General features: G+C 44.4%; 1 protein-coding gene across 10 annotated transcripts in view; it reads right to left on the reverse strand.

Moving 5' to 3' along the window:
* Positions 1–18,467, reverse strand: part of CRACR2A (calcium release activated channel regulator 2A) — a 138,107-nt gene that overhangs the window by 43,063 nt on the left and 76,577 nt on the right. For 9 of the 10 annotated variants that reach the window (XM_036300461.1, XM_036300452.1, XM_036300456.1 and 6 more), the window contains 2 exons: positions 5,176–5,266; positions 1,494–1,589 (listed from right to left, as the gene is read on the reverse strand). In XM_036300461.1, the coding sequence (XP_036156354.1) occupies positions 1,494–1,589; positions 5,176–5,266 (187 nt within the window). The remainder of the gene's footprint in view (positions 1–1,493; positions 1,590–5,175; positions 5,267–18,467) is intronic. The other variant, XM_036300460.1, reaches the window with a different exon arrangement.

Below are 18,467 nucleotides of genomic sequence, written 5' to 3' on the forward strand. Positions count from 1 at the left end.
TTTCTTCTCCTTGGCCATCAATGGAATGGAGAACACTAAGTAAGGGGCATCCTCATAAAACCTCCCTCCCAATTTTGAATACTGAGATAAATCTATCTATTACCTCCTTCTCTCAGCTGTGTAAGTCCAATTCCTTTAATCTACAGAAGCTTTGAATGGTAGCCAGAAACACTGAAAATTTCTAAGAAATAGCTAAAACAGGTCAAACCAAACATGTTCCTAAAGCAACTAAAAACCTGCCTTTGAATGACTTCAGCTTTTCTTGGCTAGTGGTCATGCCTTGCAGAGCTTCCAACCCTCTCACTAGAGGAAGCACCAAACCAAGGCAAACTGTTTATAAAAATTTAGTTTAATGAATGTAGCCAGTAAGGGGAGGAGGAAGAAATGATGAGGGATGTTGTGTGATTCTCAGGAGGCTCTTGTGTAATCAGGTAAGCATGCAGTAAGTAAATCGAGTGGCAATCATTCATGTGAGGGATAACTCTAATTGGTAAGGACTTAATGCATAATAGTGAGGAGGAGAAAGAGTAGGAGAAGCAAGTCAAGGTAAGGCTGTGGAAAGGGGAAGGAAAGGCAGCTGCCAGTTCCTGGAGTTGAAACCATCTTACTGCAGAGGAAAGAAACCCAAATCCATAGACGGGGTAGCAGCAGGAGTGGAGCAGTCTGCAGCCTTAGCATGGGATGTCTTCAAACACATTCTAATGCATTGCTAAAAATAGCCCTCTCTATTTAAACTGCAGCAATGTGTCTGGGTCTGTCCAGGGCTGGATTCCTTCCAACACAAGACAAAACAGGAGGATACGTGACACTCTCTCCCCTCCATGAGCCCTGGCTTTGGAGAAGAGGCAGAGCCTGAGGTTTGCCGAGGTAATAAATCTTTCTGGGGTCATTAGCCAGGCCTTCCCAGCCATAGTGGATGGACACAGTGCAGCACCCAGCCTGCCTGCTGGGAGCTCAGGTGCATCAGAGGAGCGTCTGTGTCTGCATCCATCTGCAGGATGATGAAACAGTCATAAAGGAGGTGATGAACCACGTCCAGGGGGAGATGGGGATGGAAAATCTGACCTTTGAAAAGCCTCTTCCCGCTGGAGGCTCCATGGCCATCCTGGCGGGCAGACAGCGCTGTCTGCAGCCGCCCCCAAAGTACCAGGGACGGTGTCCCTTGTACCTCAGCACTCCCATCCTCTCTTATACAGCATGCAGGGGACAAATGAACATTTTGGCATTCGGTGGCTCCTGGGCACAATTATACGGCAATGTCTGCAGATACGTCAAGGGAGAATTCTTAGCACATTCTCAAAGTTAAACACCTGGCATTGGAGAAGCAAAGGCTTTATCTTGGGATCATCTCTGATTTCAAATGCTCTCTTGTACAACTAAATGGTTCTTTCAGATTGAAAAAGAGAGAAGTCCTTAACTGAATGGCAGGGAAAGTGGGCCAGAGCCAGAGAAGAGGATGCAGTGAGGGCCGGGCATCTGAGGACACAGCATACCCGCTTCTGCTTCTGGGAGAGCTGCTCCAGCTCCTGCTCCTTAGACAGCAGCTTCTGCTCCAGCTCCTGACTGCGGGCCTGAAAGCGCTCTGTGTCCTGCCAGAGAGAGGGACATGTGAGGCCTAAATGCACCTGGGATGGAGACATTTTCCCACCTTGAACCTGCTCAACAGCAGGGCCTGCCCATCCTGGTGGACTTTGGGGCCTCCCCATAGCATTCCAGGGCCTTGGTGATCTGCCAGCTGGTTGGTGCGGCCCAGTGAGATACAGAGAGTGCAAGTGCTAGGTGTGGCTTGACTGGCAACGATGTACCCCCCTTCCCCTGTAAAGGCAGTGTCAGTAAGTGGGGGAGTACTGAGCAGGGAGAAGAGAACAGGCCTGACCTCAAATCTCAGGCTGTCTCCTCATCTGTAAATTGGGAGGTGGATTATCCTTCCATGTGGATATTCTGTTTCACGTTGGGCCTGTCATTTGATCCCTTAAATGACCATCACTCTGGAAACACAGGGCATCATTTCTTTTGGGTCTAGGTCCTCACTGTTTTCTGACCATGATGGAGATTTTCCCTTCCTCCTGATGTACCTTCCCTCCCGCCCTAGAACTGAGCTTCCCACTCAGGGATGCAGAGTCCCTGATGATGCAAGAGCAAAAGAGACCTGGTTGTGGGATAAAGAGGAAAGTGTGTAGGTTGTCAGGATGCCTGACACTCTCAACAGAGCCTGGAATGGTGTAAAGGCCCTGAGCTGGACGTCCAGAGACTTGGGTTCCAGGCCTGGCCTTGCCCAGCTAACTTGCTCATTCTTCTAGATCAGGGGTCCTCAAACTAGGGCCCGCGGGCCACATGCAAATACAAATATTGTATTTGTCCCCGTTTTTGTTTTTTACTTCAAAATAAGAAAAGTGCAGTGTGCATAGGAATTTGTTCATAGTTTTTTTTAAACTATAGTCCGGCCCTCCAATGGTCTGAGGGACAGTGAACTGGCCCCCTGTTTAAAAAGTTTGAGGACCCCTGTTCTAGATCATGGAGTCTTTGTTCATAGAATAGAAACAAAAATACCCATGCCACTTATAGCTTTCCACTTGCCTGAAGGCAGAACAGAGGCGCAAACCATGCAGGAAGAGAAGAAACCACCATAACCTCCATATAACTCACTGTAGGAGCCCCGGTTGCCCGTCCCATGGAACGACGCCTTCCCGAGGAGGACAGCCGTGGAGGCTGCACTGGAGGGCGGCCTGTCCTGCTGGCAGGTTGCATGTGACGGTGCAACAGTCGGGAAACAGGACCGCTCTGGGGCAGAGGCCTTTGGACACCTCTGTTCAGGGCTCAGGTATTTCCTGGGCTCATTGTTTGTAGATGCTACCTGATTCCTCTGCCCATTTTCAGGAAGGTGACTGCAGCTCAGGGACAGCTCTGTGACTGTCCTCATCTCAACCACACGTAATGGCAGAAGCAGATTTAAAGAGACAGTTCCTGCTCCCAACTTCTGTTACAGGAAACCTGCTTCCTTTGGCTTGTCTGCTGCTCATGGGGCAGGTACCAGTGGGCAGTGCTGGGAGGGGAGCAGCTACAGATCCCCATGGCGATGCTGCCATCTCCACCAGGGCCTGCAAGTGTCTTACTGCCCCGCCAGCACAGAGCTTTGAGAGTCTAATACCTGGAGCTGGGTGTGCAAGTGACTAATATTTCCCTCTTGGTCAAACAAGCTGCTAAACATAGAGCCCCAGAAGGTCCTGCTTTTCCATGCTGTCATCAACTGTAACCCCACTGTGCTCACACTGTGGCCCGGCAAAAGCCTGCGTGCGTATCCAAGGCTTAGTAGCATGCCATAGCACTTTCTGATAGTTTCCATGCTTGTGCAGAAACCATAAATCTAAGCACTGAGTCTGAAAGGTGTTTGCTATTGAGAAGCAGGGGACAGGAGGGGGCAAGTGGGTGAAGCAGAAGCATGGTCAGATCACCTTTGTGATACTAATTTGTCCTTGAATTTTCCCCTCTGACCTCTTCCCACTCCCAATCCCCATGTGTTGGCCCACTTTTGCTTCTGGTCCCCTTTCTTTAGCCAGGACTTTGGTCTGTTGTCATGGCCCAGGCAGAGGGGCAAATGCCCCAGGGCTCAGCCCCTCTGAGCAGTAGGCCATTTTGGGTAAAGGAAGTAGCTCTCCTACTGCAGGGTAGGGGAAGGCTGCTGTTCTCAGAGGACTATTTCAGGGTCTGCTAGGTGAAGAGAGTTTGAGTTCTGTCTGCCATATACTCACTCCGTATGCTGAAGGTTGGGGGGCAGCAGAAAGTTTTAAAGCTCTAAAAAGGAACAGGGAGGAGGTCTGGAGAAACTGACAAGTCTCCATAAGGCTCTAGTTAAAGAACATGACTGGCTTTTTCTGAAAGGCATCCAGACTCCTTCTCCATTTCAATGACATCTGTGATAATAAATGAAGATGTGGTTTGGATGATCAAAGCTGCATACAACTAAAAAATGGTTCAAACCAGCCACATTAGCAGGGGAAAAAGACATTGTGACAACAGCCCCAGTGCTGAGAGGCCAGGGATGATGTGGTCTCTGTAGTGTGTCCCCAAAAATTTATATGCTGTCACCTAACCCCCAACGTGATGGTATTAAAAGGTGGGGCCTTTGGGAGGTGACTAGTGCTCTTATAAAAGAGACCCTGGACAGCTTGCTTGCCCTTCTGCCATGTGAGGAGACAAAGAGTAGTTGCAGTCTGCGACCCAGAATAAGGCTCTCACCAGGACCTGAATTCCCTGATCTTGGACTTCTAGCCTCCAGACGGTGAAAAGTAAATGTTTGTTGTTTGTAAGCCAACCCTTTTATGGTATTTTTGTAATAGCAACCCCAACTGACTAAGACAGGAGGTCACTGTTCAAGATCAAAACTCTTCTACTGAGAACCCACCAAGTAGATAATCCAAAAATGGATAACAGAGTTTCCTATAGCTTTGTTTTATGAATATGGATATGCTTAGCTTAGCCTGGAAAAGGTGATGATTTTACCAGTTCTGACCTCCCAAAACAAATAGCAAGGCTACGTAGGAGGCTAAGTGCCAGACTAGGAATAGGAAATGTGAGTTTTAAATTTCCTCCCATGGTATCTGAGAAAGGTAGGATTTCATTTGTCTTGGGTATTAAATTTTCTAGGTGTCTAAGGGAAAAGGGTGGGATGTACACGCTCCAAGGATGGTCCCCTTATGGAGTGGAGTGAGCTGGTGCATTTGGGTGGGCCTACCATACGGGTCTAGACTAGAGCAAGTGTCAGATTCAGTCTTCAGGATGCTTAAACTGGTAAAGCATGCACTTTCATCCTTTCATTCATTTATTCATTCACTCGTTCATTTACTCATTGAACCAACAAACAATTGTTGAGTACCTACTACGTCCCAGGCATGGCCAAGGTGCTAAGGATATGTTAGGTATAAAGTTAAAGATCCCTGCTCTCGTGGAGCTTACATGTTAGTGGGAGCAGACAGATCACCATCAATAAAAGTAAACAAGTACATTATATGCTATATTCAAAGGTGACAAATGTCGTGAAATAATTATAAATCAAGCAGAGAAAAGGGGAATCAGTAGTGCCATGGGTGAGGCATTGCAATCTTAACTTGGGGGAGGTAGTCAGAGTAGGCAAGATCAACCTGGCCCGCAGAACCAAGCCCCCGAAGTGACTTTTACCTTCAAGAGAAACCGCTCCTTCTCACTTTTGATTTGCTGCTCCATCTCCTCATAGAGATGCTGGATTTCTTCATCATAAGCAGCAATTTTCCTGCAAAGATGGCAAAAGGACAGTCTGATGAGGCCGACACTGAAATTCTTTTATCCCACAGAAGCAAGTCCTAGAGCTTGGGCACCAGAACCCCACTGGATCTGTGGGTGGTGGGGTGACACTGTATAGGTCAGGTCAGTCTGAGCTGCAGGATCAGGTCCTCAGGATCAGCTGACTACAGAGGCCAGCAGGACCCTCTCCTCTTCTTCCTTCAGACCATCACTCCCGGTCATGCACATGCTCCTCAGCGAAGCTGCCCTGGCTCTATCAGCTTTATTTAACACAATTCCCTGGCCTCTGCTACACTCACCCTGCCTCCTGCCTGCTGACCCCCCTGTTTGTAGACTGCATAAAGTTGTGTGGGCTTCTTTCCTGTTCGGCTTCTTGGTCTATGTCATTCCCACATTAGATGCATTCTCTCTACTGGCTACATCAGCACCATCTGAACTGCACCATCAGAGGGCTCTCCTAGAATTGTGTGCTAAAGTTTGTGGGATACATACTTCTCATAAGAGCTCAAAAGACTGCATGATAATGACAACCACCACCACTACACCCCCTGCAAAAGAAGGGGCCACATCTGCCCAGGTGTTCATGCCCTCTAGGCATGGGGCCACAGGCAGACAGTATGAGACTGTGAGGCTGGCAAAGGCTGGAGTTATAATGAGATGTCCTCATCCCCACCCTCATCATCTTCCCCCACTCAGAAGAGCCCCACAGGACATGAAGGAAGCTCATGGGCTCCTACACAGATGAAAACAAAAGAGGCTGTGAGGACAAGGTTTGTAAGTCACCCTGGGGTTGTTCCTCATTTTTGCCCAGTAATAGATCCTCCTCCAAATGCCCCCAAATTCAAACAGGAAGGATCAGGTATTAGCATTTGAACTGAGACTGGAAGTTATCACACTGCGCACAAACATTCCCAGGGTATCCTGTTTCTATACCTTTTCTCTGACCTGCATTGACAGGTCCCCTCTCTGCCCCTGCTCTCTGCCCTCTTTCTCTCCTATTAAAGGAACTCCAGGCTCCAGTGAACAGGCTGAGGTCACAGCTCTCAAGGTCTGTTTTGAGCATGTAACACACACACATCTTGCAAGTTTTGGCACTTGTCATCCTAAACTCAAATGATAGCAAGCCCCTCTACCCTTAATTCAAGTAAGAAGACTTTAATAATTGAGGAAACAGTCCTAGTCTCAGTTCTAAGAGGTTCTGGGGAGATTTCTGAAGAAAACATCAAGGATGGGTATGTATTTATTCCCCTGAGCCTTTCATCGTTTTAACCCCTACCTCCTTATGTCCACTTGGGACTCTAATCCAGTGTCAGCTGTCCCAGCTGCCTATGATTGCACCACAGCCCACTCACTGCCCCTTCCTCTCTTGCTACCTGTCACTTGCACAGACTGAGCAATGACTAAGGAGCCATTTTGATTGGCATCCTTTTAATTCTACAGAAACCACAAAACAGATGCAGAAAAAAGAACTGGTGTGAATCTCCATGGTCAAGGTCACTCATTAGAGCACCAGCCTTTGAGTTCCCTTTCTTAGCTGTACATCCAAGACCAGAAACCTGACTTTGAGTGAGTACAGCAATGGTCCCAAGATGTGCTCAGTAAAAGGTGACAGCTCTCCAAGACTTCCATGAGCTGCAGCCCTGTGTTTATCATTGTGTTTGACATCCTGGTGCAACAAATACCTTTTCTGCTAAGAGTAAGAAATCTGTTCTTGGTAAATGACAGGTGTTTTGGATGGTTACTTTTGTTCTTAGCTAACCCATGACAATACAAGAAAATCTTACAGAGAAATAAGGAACAAGAACACCTGCTGTTAAATGGGAACATTTCAGGAGCAGAAATGAATACAGTTCGAAAGAACTTTCAAAAAAAAATGGTCTTCTCTTGGTCCCAGGAATTATCTTCTTGTACGTGAAGAAATTCAGATGCTAGATGGCAAATGGTGTCAAGGAAAACTTTAGACAGCAATTTCAACTATATAAATACTGGAGAACTAATAAAGTGAGATGAGAAGAATTAAAAAAATAATTTGGCTCTGTGAAAGTAATACTAATTACAGTCATTCATATAGACCGTTTACCATTTATGCCTAGAAACCATGCAAGGCATTAATTCTGTACTATCATTAAATGTGTTACATTAACTTTGCTCTAAGTTTTATTTGATTAAATTAATAAACTCTGTGCTTGTTTTTTGTGCTCACATGTCAGTTTGCTAGTCATGAAGTAATTTTGCAAACTGCTAAAAATATAATTGGAGGGAAGGCAAATGTCACCTCTGAAAGGTATGTACTCCCATCCCTCACTCACACAGGCTGAGTTCACTACAAAGAAGCGTTGGGAGTCCAGGTGGGCATCCGTGATCCTGGGCCCAACCAGACTGATACATGGAACCAGGCCTTTGGAAATGTGTTGGCTTGGCTGGCCTCCTGGGAGACTGCTCAGGCCTGAATGACTTTTGAGGATGCGCCCTGACTCATGACCAGCCTGGATCAGACACACGAGAAGCCAGATCAGGAGTCAGAGCCCTAGGGGCCCATCCCAGAGCCAGCTCACTTCCTCCATGTGACCTTGGACAAGTGACTTTAGATCCCAGGATAGCACCTGCCCTGCATTTCTCCCAGCACTGTCATGATGAATGTCAAACAAGAGAGCAGGTGTGGAAAGCATTTGGTACTACAAAGTCCTAAATAAATGTAGGGATTATTTATTATGGTAATTATTATCAGGGGCTATGGAGGGCAAGGACCGGCATTCCTCCAAGGGGAGGAGGGCCTTAGTTTCAAGGGTAAAAGGGTTGTTGGGATTGTAAGGGTCAGAGGCAATCAGGAAGATGAAGAATACAAAGCTTAGTCAATAAAAATCACTGTCAGACCAATCCATTAGAGACAAGGGTGTGTGAAAGTAGGAGCTGCAGAGCCAAAGCCTGCATCTGCAGGGAGCTGTGAGAGCAATAATAGCGAGAGACACTGAAAAGATCTATGCGCACAGTGTGTGTTGTTTCAGATGGGCACACCTTATTCTTCCATCCAAAGGAAAAAGGTAACCAATTCTGTTTGCTTATTATATTCATTTTTGTTCCCACGATTTCTAAAACTACTCTTATTGCTTGATGCATACAAGCATAGACTTTGAAATCTTCTCTGTGAGCCAATAGGTTTCCTCATCTATTCCAACCCTCACTGACCTCCTTTTCTGAACTCTTAGGACACCATACGTCTTTATTTGACATTTAATTTTTAAGTCCTGAAGAACTGTTTCATATGGGTTAATGCTGTTTTAATTCGGTTATAAACAATCAGACATTTATGCCACCCACAGGCCCTGTGCTCAAAATGTTAATGTTTAAGACTTTGGGTACCAAACTCAGAAACCCGTGGACCATCTTGAGGGAACACTAAATTCCAGGGGAAATGAAGAATTTCAGGGTTGGGAAGTTTGTCTGATCCAACCACCTATTTTTCCAGTGTTAAAATTCTTACCACAATATCCTCACCAAGTATTTAACCAAACTATATTAGAACAGCTCCAGTGATAGGGGACTTGCTAGATCTCTAAGCAACTCTTTCATCATTGGAATATTCTGGCTCATAGAAATGTGTCTTCCTATGATTATAAACATCCTATCCATAAAAACCTTTCATATATTTGAAACAGCATTAAGACTTCAAGGAATAGCCCTGGGTTCAGGCCATGCCTCACCACTTCCTTGAATCATGTCTCATATGGATTTTTTTGTTTTGTTTTGGTAAGTCTGCTCACTATTCTCTTTATACCTTGCAAAATGGCCTCTAATTTAGCTCTCTCAAATCATGGAGCCCCCAACCAAGTACTCTGTGTATGAAGACTATTCAGTGCAGATTAGAGCTGGGCTATTGCCTCTCTTGTTCTTAATGCTGCATATCTACTCATGAAGCCTAACATCACATGCTTTTTCTTGGTATGACCCATTTGTCAACTAAAAGCTCTAAACTTTATGGTTGTGTGATGGTTTTTGTTTTAAAGATGGTGCTACTCAATCATACCTTTCCCACTTTGTGCTTCTGCCATTGGCTTTTTTGCTTTTGGCAAAATCTTAAATATAATTCTGTTAGATTTCATGTTTGTTAGATTCAGTCCATCTTTCCAGCCTGTCACTGTTTTAATGGTTTCCCACTGTTTGTTCAGTATACTTAATGACCTTCCAAGTTTTGTTATATTTTAAATTTCAATCATAATGTAAGCTAAATAACCTATAATGTTGCTTTTGATTACTTCCTTCATCTAGAGTTATTTAGAAAATTGTTTAAAATATATAAACTGCCTACCAGTGTGGGTCAGTGGCTGAGAATTGACCTATGAACCAGGAGGTCATGGTTCACATGCCCGGGTTGCAGGCTCAATACCCAGTGTGGGGTGAGCAGGAAGCAGTGGATCAATGATTCTCTCCCCTCATTGATGTTTCTATCTCTCTCTCCCACTCCCTTCCTCTCTGAAATTTATATATATATACACAAACACATATACACTATTGGTTTCTAGTTTTATCATATTATAATCATATTATAACAAGAGAATATACTGGTAAGGTATTTACTTTACAAAATCAATTAACCTTCCTTTTGTAACCAAAAACACTATCAATTCTATGTAAAGTCTATGGGAAGCATGTGTATTTATTTGTAGGACACACACACTCTACATTCGTCTCTTAACTTAAGCCTGCTGGTGGACGGTTTCAAGTACTGTACATATTTAATGTACTTTTTGCCTGATTAATGTGTTAGGACACAAAATAAGTCTTAACAAATTCAAGAACATGGAAAACATACCAAACATCATCTGGGATCATAATGGCATGAAACTGGAAATCAACTATAATAAAAAAACACATACTAAAAACACTCAAACACATGGAGGCTAAGTAGCATGTTATTGAACAATGACTAGGTTACCAATGAGATTGAGGAAAAAATTTAAAATTACTTGGAAATAAATGAAAATGAACATACAACAACCCCAAATCTCTGGCACACAGTGAAAGCAGTCTTGAGCGGTACATTCATAGCATTATAGGCCTACTTCAAGAATCAAGAAAAATCTCAAATAAACAATCTAACCCTATACCTAAAAGGACTAGGAAAAGAACAAGAAAAACCCAGGGTAAACAAAGGAAGGAAATAAAGATCAGAGTGGAAATAACGAGAGTCTAAAAAAACGATACAAAAGATCAATGAAACCAAGAGTTGGTTCTTTGATAGATAAACAAGATTGATGAGCCGGGCCAGCAAGGCTCAGTGGTTGAATGTTGACCTAAGAACCAGGAGGCCACAGTTCTATTCTCATGTCAGGGTACCTGCCGTATTATGAGTTCAATCCCTAGTGTGGGAGGTGCAGGTGGCAGCCAATCAATGATTCTCTATCATCATTAATGTTTCTATCTCTCTCTCCCTTTCCTTCCTTTCTGAAACCAATAAAAAATATATTTAAAAAATTGATGAACCTTTAGCTAGAACTCACCAAGAAAGAAAAAAGAGAACCCAAATAAAATCAGAAATGAAAGAGGCTGACATCACAAAAATACAAGGATTATAAGAAAAAACTATGACAATTATGTGTCAACAAATTGGACAATGGGGGCAAAATGGACAAATTCTTAGAAACATACAATCTTCCAAAACTCAATCAGGAAGAATCAGAAAACCTGAGTAGGCCAATAACAACTAGTGAATTTGAGCAGTAATTTTAAAACTCCCGGCAAAGAAAAGTCCTGGACCAGATGGCTTCACAGACAGATTTTTACCAAACTTTTAATCTTTTTTAAAAATATATTTTATTGATTTTTTACAGAGAGGAAGGGAGAGGATAGAGAGTTAGAAACGTCGATGAGAGAGAAACATCGATCGGCTGCCTCCTGCACACCCCCTACTGGGGATGTGCCTGCAACCAAGGTACATGCCCTTGACCAGAATCGAACTCGGAACCCTTTCAGTCCGTAGGCCAACGCTCTATTCATTGAGCCAAACCGGTCAGGTTTACCAAACTTTTAAAGAAAAACTAACACCTATCTTCCTCAAACTATTCCAGAACAATTAAGAGGAGGGAAGTCTTCCAAACTTTTATGAGGCCAGCATTATCCTAATTCCCAAACCAGATAAAGACACTACAAAGAAAGAAAATTAGATGCTAATATCCCTGGTAAACATAGTTACTAATATCCTCATCAAAATATTAGCAAACTGGATCCTGCAATACATTAAAAAGATAATACACCATGACCAAGTCGGGTTTATTCTGGGGATGCCAGGCAGGAACAATATCTACAAATCAATAAATGTGGTACATCGCATAAACAAAATGGAAGATAAAAATCATATGACCATACCAATAGATGCAGAAAAAGCATTTGATAAAATCCAACATCCATTTATGATCAAAACTTTTAGCAAGGTGCAAATAGAGGGATCATCTCTCAACATAATAAAGGCCATATATAAAAAACTACAGCCAATATAATACTCAGTGGGCAAAAACTAAAAGCATTTTCCTTAAGATCAGGAACTAGACAGGGATGTCTGTTTTCATCACTTTCATTCAACATAGCACTGGAAGTCCTAGTCACAGTGATCAAACAAGAAGAAAAATGAAAGGCAGCCAAATTTGGAAGGAGGAAGTAAAACTGTTATTATTCACAGATGGCATGACATTATACATAGAAAACCCTAAAGACTCCACCAAAAAAGTACTGGATCTAATAACTGAATTTGGCAAAGTAGCAGGATACAAAATTAATATCCAGAATTTGATGGCATGCTTATTCACCAATAATGGACTTTCAGAAAGATAAACTAAGAAAACAATCCCATTTACTACTGCAACAACAAAAAAAATAAGGTACCTAGGAATAAACTTAACCAAGGAGGTAAAAGACTAGTAATCAGAAAACTATAGGACATGAAGAAAGAAACAGAGGCAGATGCAAACAAGTTGAAGTATACAATGTTCATGCATTGGAAGAATTAACATCATTAAAATGTCCATACTACCCAAAGCAATCTATAGATTTAACACAATTCCTATTAAAATACCAATGATATATTTCACAAACCTAGAACAAACATTTCAAAAATTTATATAGAACCAAAAAAGACCCCAAAATAGCCTCAGAAATCTTGAGAAAGAAGAACAAACTTGGAGGGATCATAATACTGAATATAAAGTTATACTACAAAACCACTGTAATCAAAATAGCCTAGCACAGGCACAAGAACAGGCATATAGATTAATGGAACAAAACAGAGAGCCCAGAAATCAACCCATGACTTTATGGTCAATTAATATTTGACAGAGGAGGCAAGAGCATGCAACGGAGTAAAAACAGTCTATTCAAATAAATGGTATTGGGATAACTGGACAGGTACAGGCAAAAAAAAAAAATAAAAATGAAACTAGACCACCAACTTACATCATACATAAGAATAAACTCAAAATGGATAAAAGACTTAAATGTAAGTCATGAAACCATAAAAATCATCAAGTAAGCATAGGCAGTAAAATCTCAGGCAATATTTTCGCTAATATGTCTCCAAGAGCAAGGAAAATACAGGAAGAAATAAACAAATGGGACTGCGAAAAAGCTTCTGCACAGCAAAAGAAACCATCAACAAAACAAAAATGGAACCCACTGTATGGGAGGACATATTCACCAATGATTCATCTGATAAGGGGTTAATCTCCAAAATATATGAAAAACTTGTACAACTCAACACCAGGAAGACAAACAATCCAATTAAAAAATGGACAAAGGACCTGAATAGTCACTTCTCCAAAGAGGACATATAGATGGACAATAGGCATATGAAAAAAATGCTCAACATTACTAATCATCATAGAGATGCAAATGAGATTATCACCTCACCCCTATTAAAATGGCTACCATCAATAAATCAACAAACAACAAGTGCTGGTGAGGATATAGAGAAAAGGGAACCCTAGTACACTGCTGGTGGGAATGCAGACTGGGGCGGCCATTATGGAAAACAGTATGGAGTTTCCTCAAAAAATGAAACATGGAATTGCCATTTGATCCAGTGATCCCACTTCTAGGCATATATCCTAAGAATCCCTAAATACCCATCAGAAAGAATATATGCACCCCTATATATTGTAAATAATGCTGCTATATGTTCATATCAGCAATATTTACAATAGCCCAAGTGCCTATCAGTAAATGAGTGGATAAAAATGCTGTGGTACATTTACACAATGGAATGCCACATGACTGTAAAAATGAAGGAACTCTGACCCTTTACAACAGCATGCATGGACCTGGAAATTATTATGCTGAGCAACATAAGCCAGTCAGAGAAAGACAAGTACCATATGATCTCACTACTATGTGGAATCTAATGAACAAAATAAGCTGACAAACAAAATTGAACCAGAGGCATGGATACATGGAACAGACTGACAAATGTCAGAGGGGAGAGGGATAGAAGGGGTGGATAAAGGAAGGTGAAGGGATTAGCTAAAGAGTATATGCATAGCCCATGGACACAAACAACAGTGTGGTGAAGTCCAAGGGATTGAGAGGGTGGGGACTGAGTGGAGGTGGGCGAAGGTGGAAGGAAAGAGTTGGGAGACATTTGCAATAGTGTCAGCAATAAAAAATTTAAATAAAAAATAATATGCATACCTAATATGAAGGGTAGCCTATAGACTGTATTTAATCATTCCTATTGAAATGCATTCTCTGATTCTCCAGAGGCCTGTGGACCCCATTTTAAGATGCTCCTCTACAATTCCTTCAGATTTCAGCCAAGGAGCAAGTAGAAACTGCAGGGGAATCATGCAGCAAGTTGGTGTATGTGGTATGAAGACATGTGCAGGATGAGGAGGCATTAGGGGACAGAATACATGGGGAAGGACACGAGCTGGGTCCCTCAGTAGAGCAGAGTAAATGTGGAAAGAGAGATCTATAATATCACTATGAACATTAAAAAGTACTGCTTATGCCCTTCATAAAGCAACAATCTGGGTAATATCATTTAGACTTATGGAATGGCCTCTGCACACCAGGAATTTAGCACCTACAAGCACCAAGCCCAATGCTAAGGGGGCAAGGAGGAAAGAAACCGGCAGGAGCCTCACACCATGAAGTGGACCCCAGCCCACAGTGACTCTGGGCTCCAGCTGACAGTGACTCTGACCACAGAGCCCTGACTGGAGGGAAGTGGAGGAAGCTGCCTGGTCTAGTAGTGAGGAGGATGGTAGAGTTGTTGGGGGAAACGTTAAGAAGGCTGAGTCCAGGAAAGGGAGATTTTCCATAGTGAGGGAAGACCAACAATTATGTACTGAGGACACCATATGGGCAGGGAGAGATCTGAAAAAATGAGTCTTCCTGAAGGCCAGTACGAAAATCTCAGCACAGAATGTCAGCCAGGTGTCTGCCTGCAGCAGGTGCCCCCCTCTCAAAAGGAGGAGCATAAATGTCTCTGTGTGTGTGTGTGTGTGTGTGTGTGTGTGTGTGTGTGTGTGTGCGCACGCGTGCATTCGTGTGTGGTAGTGGAGCCTGGAGGATGGGATGTATGGGAAGAAGGCAGAGGTGGGGAAATACTGATTCTCACGAAATGAAAGCTTAGGTTCTGAGAGGCCTTTACAAGGTAAATTAAAGGGAACTAACTGGAAGATGAGAGGTAGTTAGCAATAATTTACGCTGCAAACTTCCCACAGGTGTTGTGTGAAAATTAATTAACCTTCACAAAGTGCTTTGCACACTGAGAGTTAAGGTACCACACTAGAGTAAAGCATTAATACTCCATACCACAGGCCAACACCTTCCTGCTCTAGAATGTTAAATATTATTTTCCTTGTTCCCTCTCTCCTTTGCCTTCATTCAGGAACAAAATCCATTAGGAATTTGGAGATCTCAGAAAGCTTCTAGGTTCTAGGTAGGGGTACTTTTTTCATCGCCCTAACCAGTTTGGCTCAGTGGATAGAGCATCGGCCTACGGATGCAAGGGTCCCAGGTTCGATTCCAGTCAAGGGCATGTACCTTGGTTGCGGGCACATCCCCAGTGGGGCGTGTGCAGGAGGCAGCTGATCGATGTTTCTCTCTCATCGATGCTTCTAACTCTCTATTCCTCTCCCTTCCTCTCTGTAAAAAAATCAATAAAATATATTTTGAAAAAATAAAAAGTACCTTCTCTCTTCCCTAAATGAAGGTATAGTTTTAACCTTGGACAGAACAAGTGACATTTCTCTATATTTTAGATAAATTTCAGAAGCTTGAACTCAAGGCAGAGCTTCAGAAATGGCCACCGGCTGTGGAGAGTGATCATCCTTATTTCATGGCTTCTATGCGCGGGCAATGGCCTGACCAATGTCTCCTGGTGGGTACAGTCTGGTGAAAAGCAGATGCAACGGGGAAAAAACTCCTCCCCTCCCCATCACAGACTCTGAGCTTAAAAAGCTCATGTATTCCACCTCCTTTGTTGTGCATGCGAAGAAAATGAGGGTCAAAGCAGGGACGGGACCAACCTGTGGTCACCCAGATTCCCTGGGTCATAGTAGGGGAGAACCCAGGCCTCAACTCCCAATCTTATGTCCCATATCCAGCAGCACACTGTCTTCCCTAAAACTGAAAAATCCCTACATTTGCATTTAGGATCATCATTGATCCAAATCCCATCTAGAGCTTGTCAAGTGTGGAATGAACAGACACTGGAGTGAGGAATGGAGCCAGCTGACTGCACTACAGGGCTGGGGAGGCCAAGATCATGGCCAAGGCCTGACTCCCTTCCTCACATCTTTCCCACCTCCACCACATATGCACTGATCCCAGAGTGGAAAAGTCTCAATGAGTTTTCTATTTGCCAGAGAAGAAAATGCAAGCAAAGTTCAGCCTCAGCCAGCTTTGTGGTTGAGATGAGAATGTGAGGGTTTCAGACTCACCACTGCTCCCTGCCCCACCTTCTTCAGGCAGTTGCAGTCTCTACACAGCAAGGAGAAGCTCTTACTAGAAAATTCGTATTTACAATTTTCTTGTTTTCCTGAAAATAGTCTCTCTAGGACTCTCTAATTGTATCTCTCTCTCTCTCTCTCTCTCTCTCTCTCTCTCTCTCTCTCTCTCTCTCTCTCTCTCTCTCTCTCCTGCACCCACATGCACATATGATTAGAGTAGAGCTTAATAAAAGGAAAACAAGAATTTGTAGAAAATTCTGCAAAGACTGTGAAACTACCAATTGAATTTTCAAGATGGATGGTTTCTCCCTAATTAGATTCTGCTGTCTTGTATAAACCAACTTTACAGCTTTATCCCATCCTATAAAGCAAACCATTTTTCATTAGCTAGGTTTACAAACGATGCCCATGGAGCATGCAGAGCACAAACAGTCCTCACCTTTCCACTTGCTCTCAGGGTGATGTTAACAGCATGCTGCTGCCTCAGATAATAATCTATACTAATAAAAGGGTAATATGCTAATTAGACCGGGAGTGGGGGAGGGCAGTTGGGAGCAATCAGGCCAGCAGGGGGTGGCAGTTGGGGGTGAGCAGGCCAGAAGGGGGTACAGTTAGGGGCAAACTGGCCCACAGGGAGGTGCAGTTGGGGGCAAGCAGGCTGGCAGGTAGGGTCAGTTGGGGGCAAGCAGGCTGGCAGGTGGGGTCAGTTGGGGGCAAGCAGGCTGGCAGGGAGGGCTGTTGGGGAGAGCAAGCTGGCTGTCTGGGGCAGTTGAGGGTAATCAGGCCAGCAGGGGGGTAGTTGGGGGCAATCAGGCCAGCGGGGGGGGGGGGCAGTTGGGGGCAACCAGTCTGGCAGGGGGGACTGTTGGGGATGAGCAGTCTGGCCGGGGCAGGGGACTGTTGGGGATGAGCAGGCCAGCAGGGGGGTAGTTGGGGGCAATCAGGCTGGCAGGGCAAGACAGTTGAGGGCAAGCAGTTTGGGGGGGGGGAAGTTAGGGGTGATCAGGCCAGAAAGGGGGGCAGTTGGGGGTGATCAGGCCAGCAGGCAGAGTGGTTAGGGGCATTCAGGCAGGCAGGCAGGTGAGTGGTTAGGAGCCAGCGGTCCCAGATTGCAAGAGGGTGCAGGCTGGGCTGAGGGACAACACCCCCCCCCCCGCTGTGCACAAATTGTGTGCACTGGGCCACTAGTACACCAATAAAATGCAGGTGCCTGATTAAGCCATAGCCTTATCACCTTGAGCCCTTCCTGAGAACTTACCTTTACTCTCAGAGCAGGAGTAAAATTACAGATAGAAGGGCACCCTGGTGTACCTTCTGCAGGTTGTTACATTCTGGAAGGACAAGCTAGAGCAGCATTTCTCAAAGTGTAGTCTGTGGCCTGCCTGCATCAGAACCACTGTGGGGGGCGGGGGTTAGGGGGTGGGGGGGTGTGGGCAGGGGACAAAGATGCACATTGTAGAGTCCCTCCACAAGACACACTGATTTAGGCTCTCTGTGGAAGGGATTAGGAATCTACCTTTTAATCAAGATTCTCTGGTCATTGTGAGGCAAACCAGCATTCAAGAATGGCACAGCTAAGGCTCTTGCCAGGTGGCCAGATGTTCTTCCTCAGTCTAAACTGTATCCTTCATGCTAAATGCAAAGTTCTCTGAGCCTCTGCACTGTGGACACAGAGGAGAGTGGCACAGTGGCCATCTAACCCCACCCCCTTGGAGAGAAGTAGAGGCATGGTTGGAGCATTCCTCACTTTGGAAGTTCAGCAGTGGAACTGGGTTTTAGCCTCAGGTTCCTGCATTTGACCTTGCCCCCCACCTCACCCCACAGGACTGTGGCTATTTCCCAGTGGACATGCAATAGAGTCAAACATTGTACCCAGGCTTCCAACTCAACTCTGAGATTTCCTCAACTTCTGCCCCAAAGGACAAGGGGCTGGGGGATTGGATGCTCCCAGACTGGCCTTTTCTCCTTTTCCCAACATGCAGGTTTAAAAAGTATCCATGTCAGTGAGGTAAGGAGGGCCCCGGGTTATTTCTGACACTGTTGCAGAGATTGGTCTCCTGACATCAGCTTTTAAGAGTTATCCCAGGTACTCAACTTAGCTGCATCCTCCTACCCCCCACCACCTAGAGGTGAGCCTGGAGAGGAAGCTGGGGGACCTGTCACTCACTGCAGCAAAACTCTAACCCTGGGGCATGGCCCAGCCTGGGGAGCTGGGACAGGAAGTTCATGCCCTGCTTGACCTGGTTGAGG

This window comes from Myotis myotis, unplaced genomic scaffold (assembly GCF_014108235.1).
Source record: "Myotis myotis isolate mMyoMyo1 unplaced genomic scaffold, mMyoMyo1.p scaffold_m19_p_3, whole genome shotgun sequence".
Lineage (NCBI taxonomy): Eukaryota > Metazoa > Chordata > Mammalia > Chiroptera > Vespertilionidae > Myotis > Myotis myotis.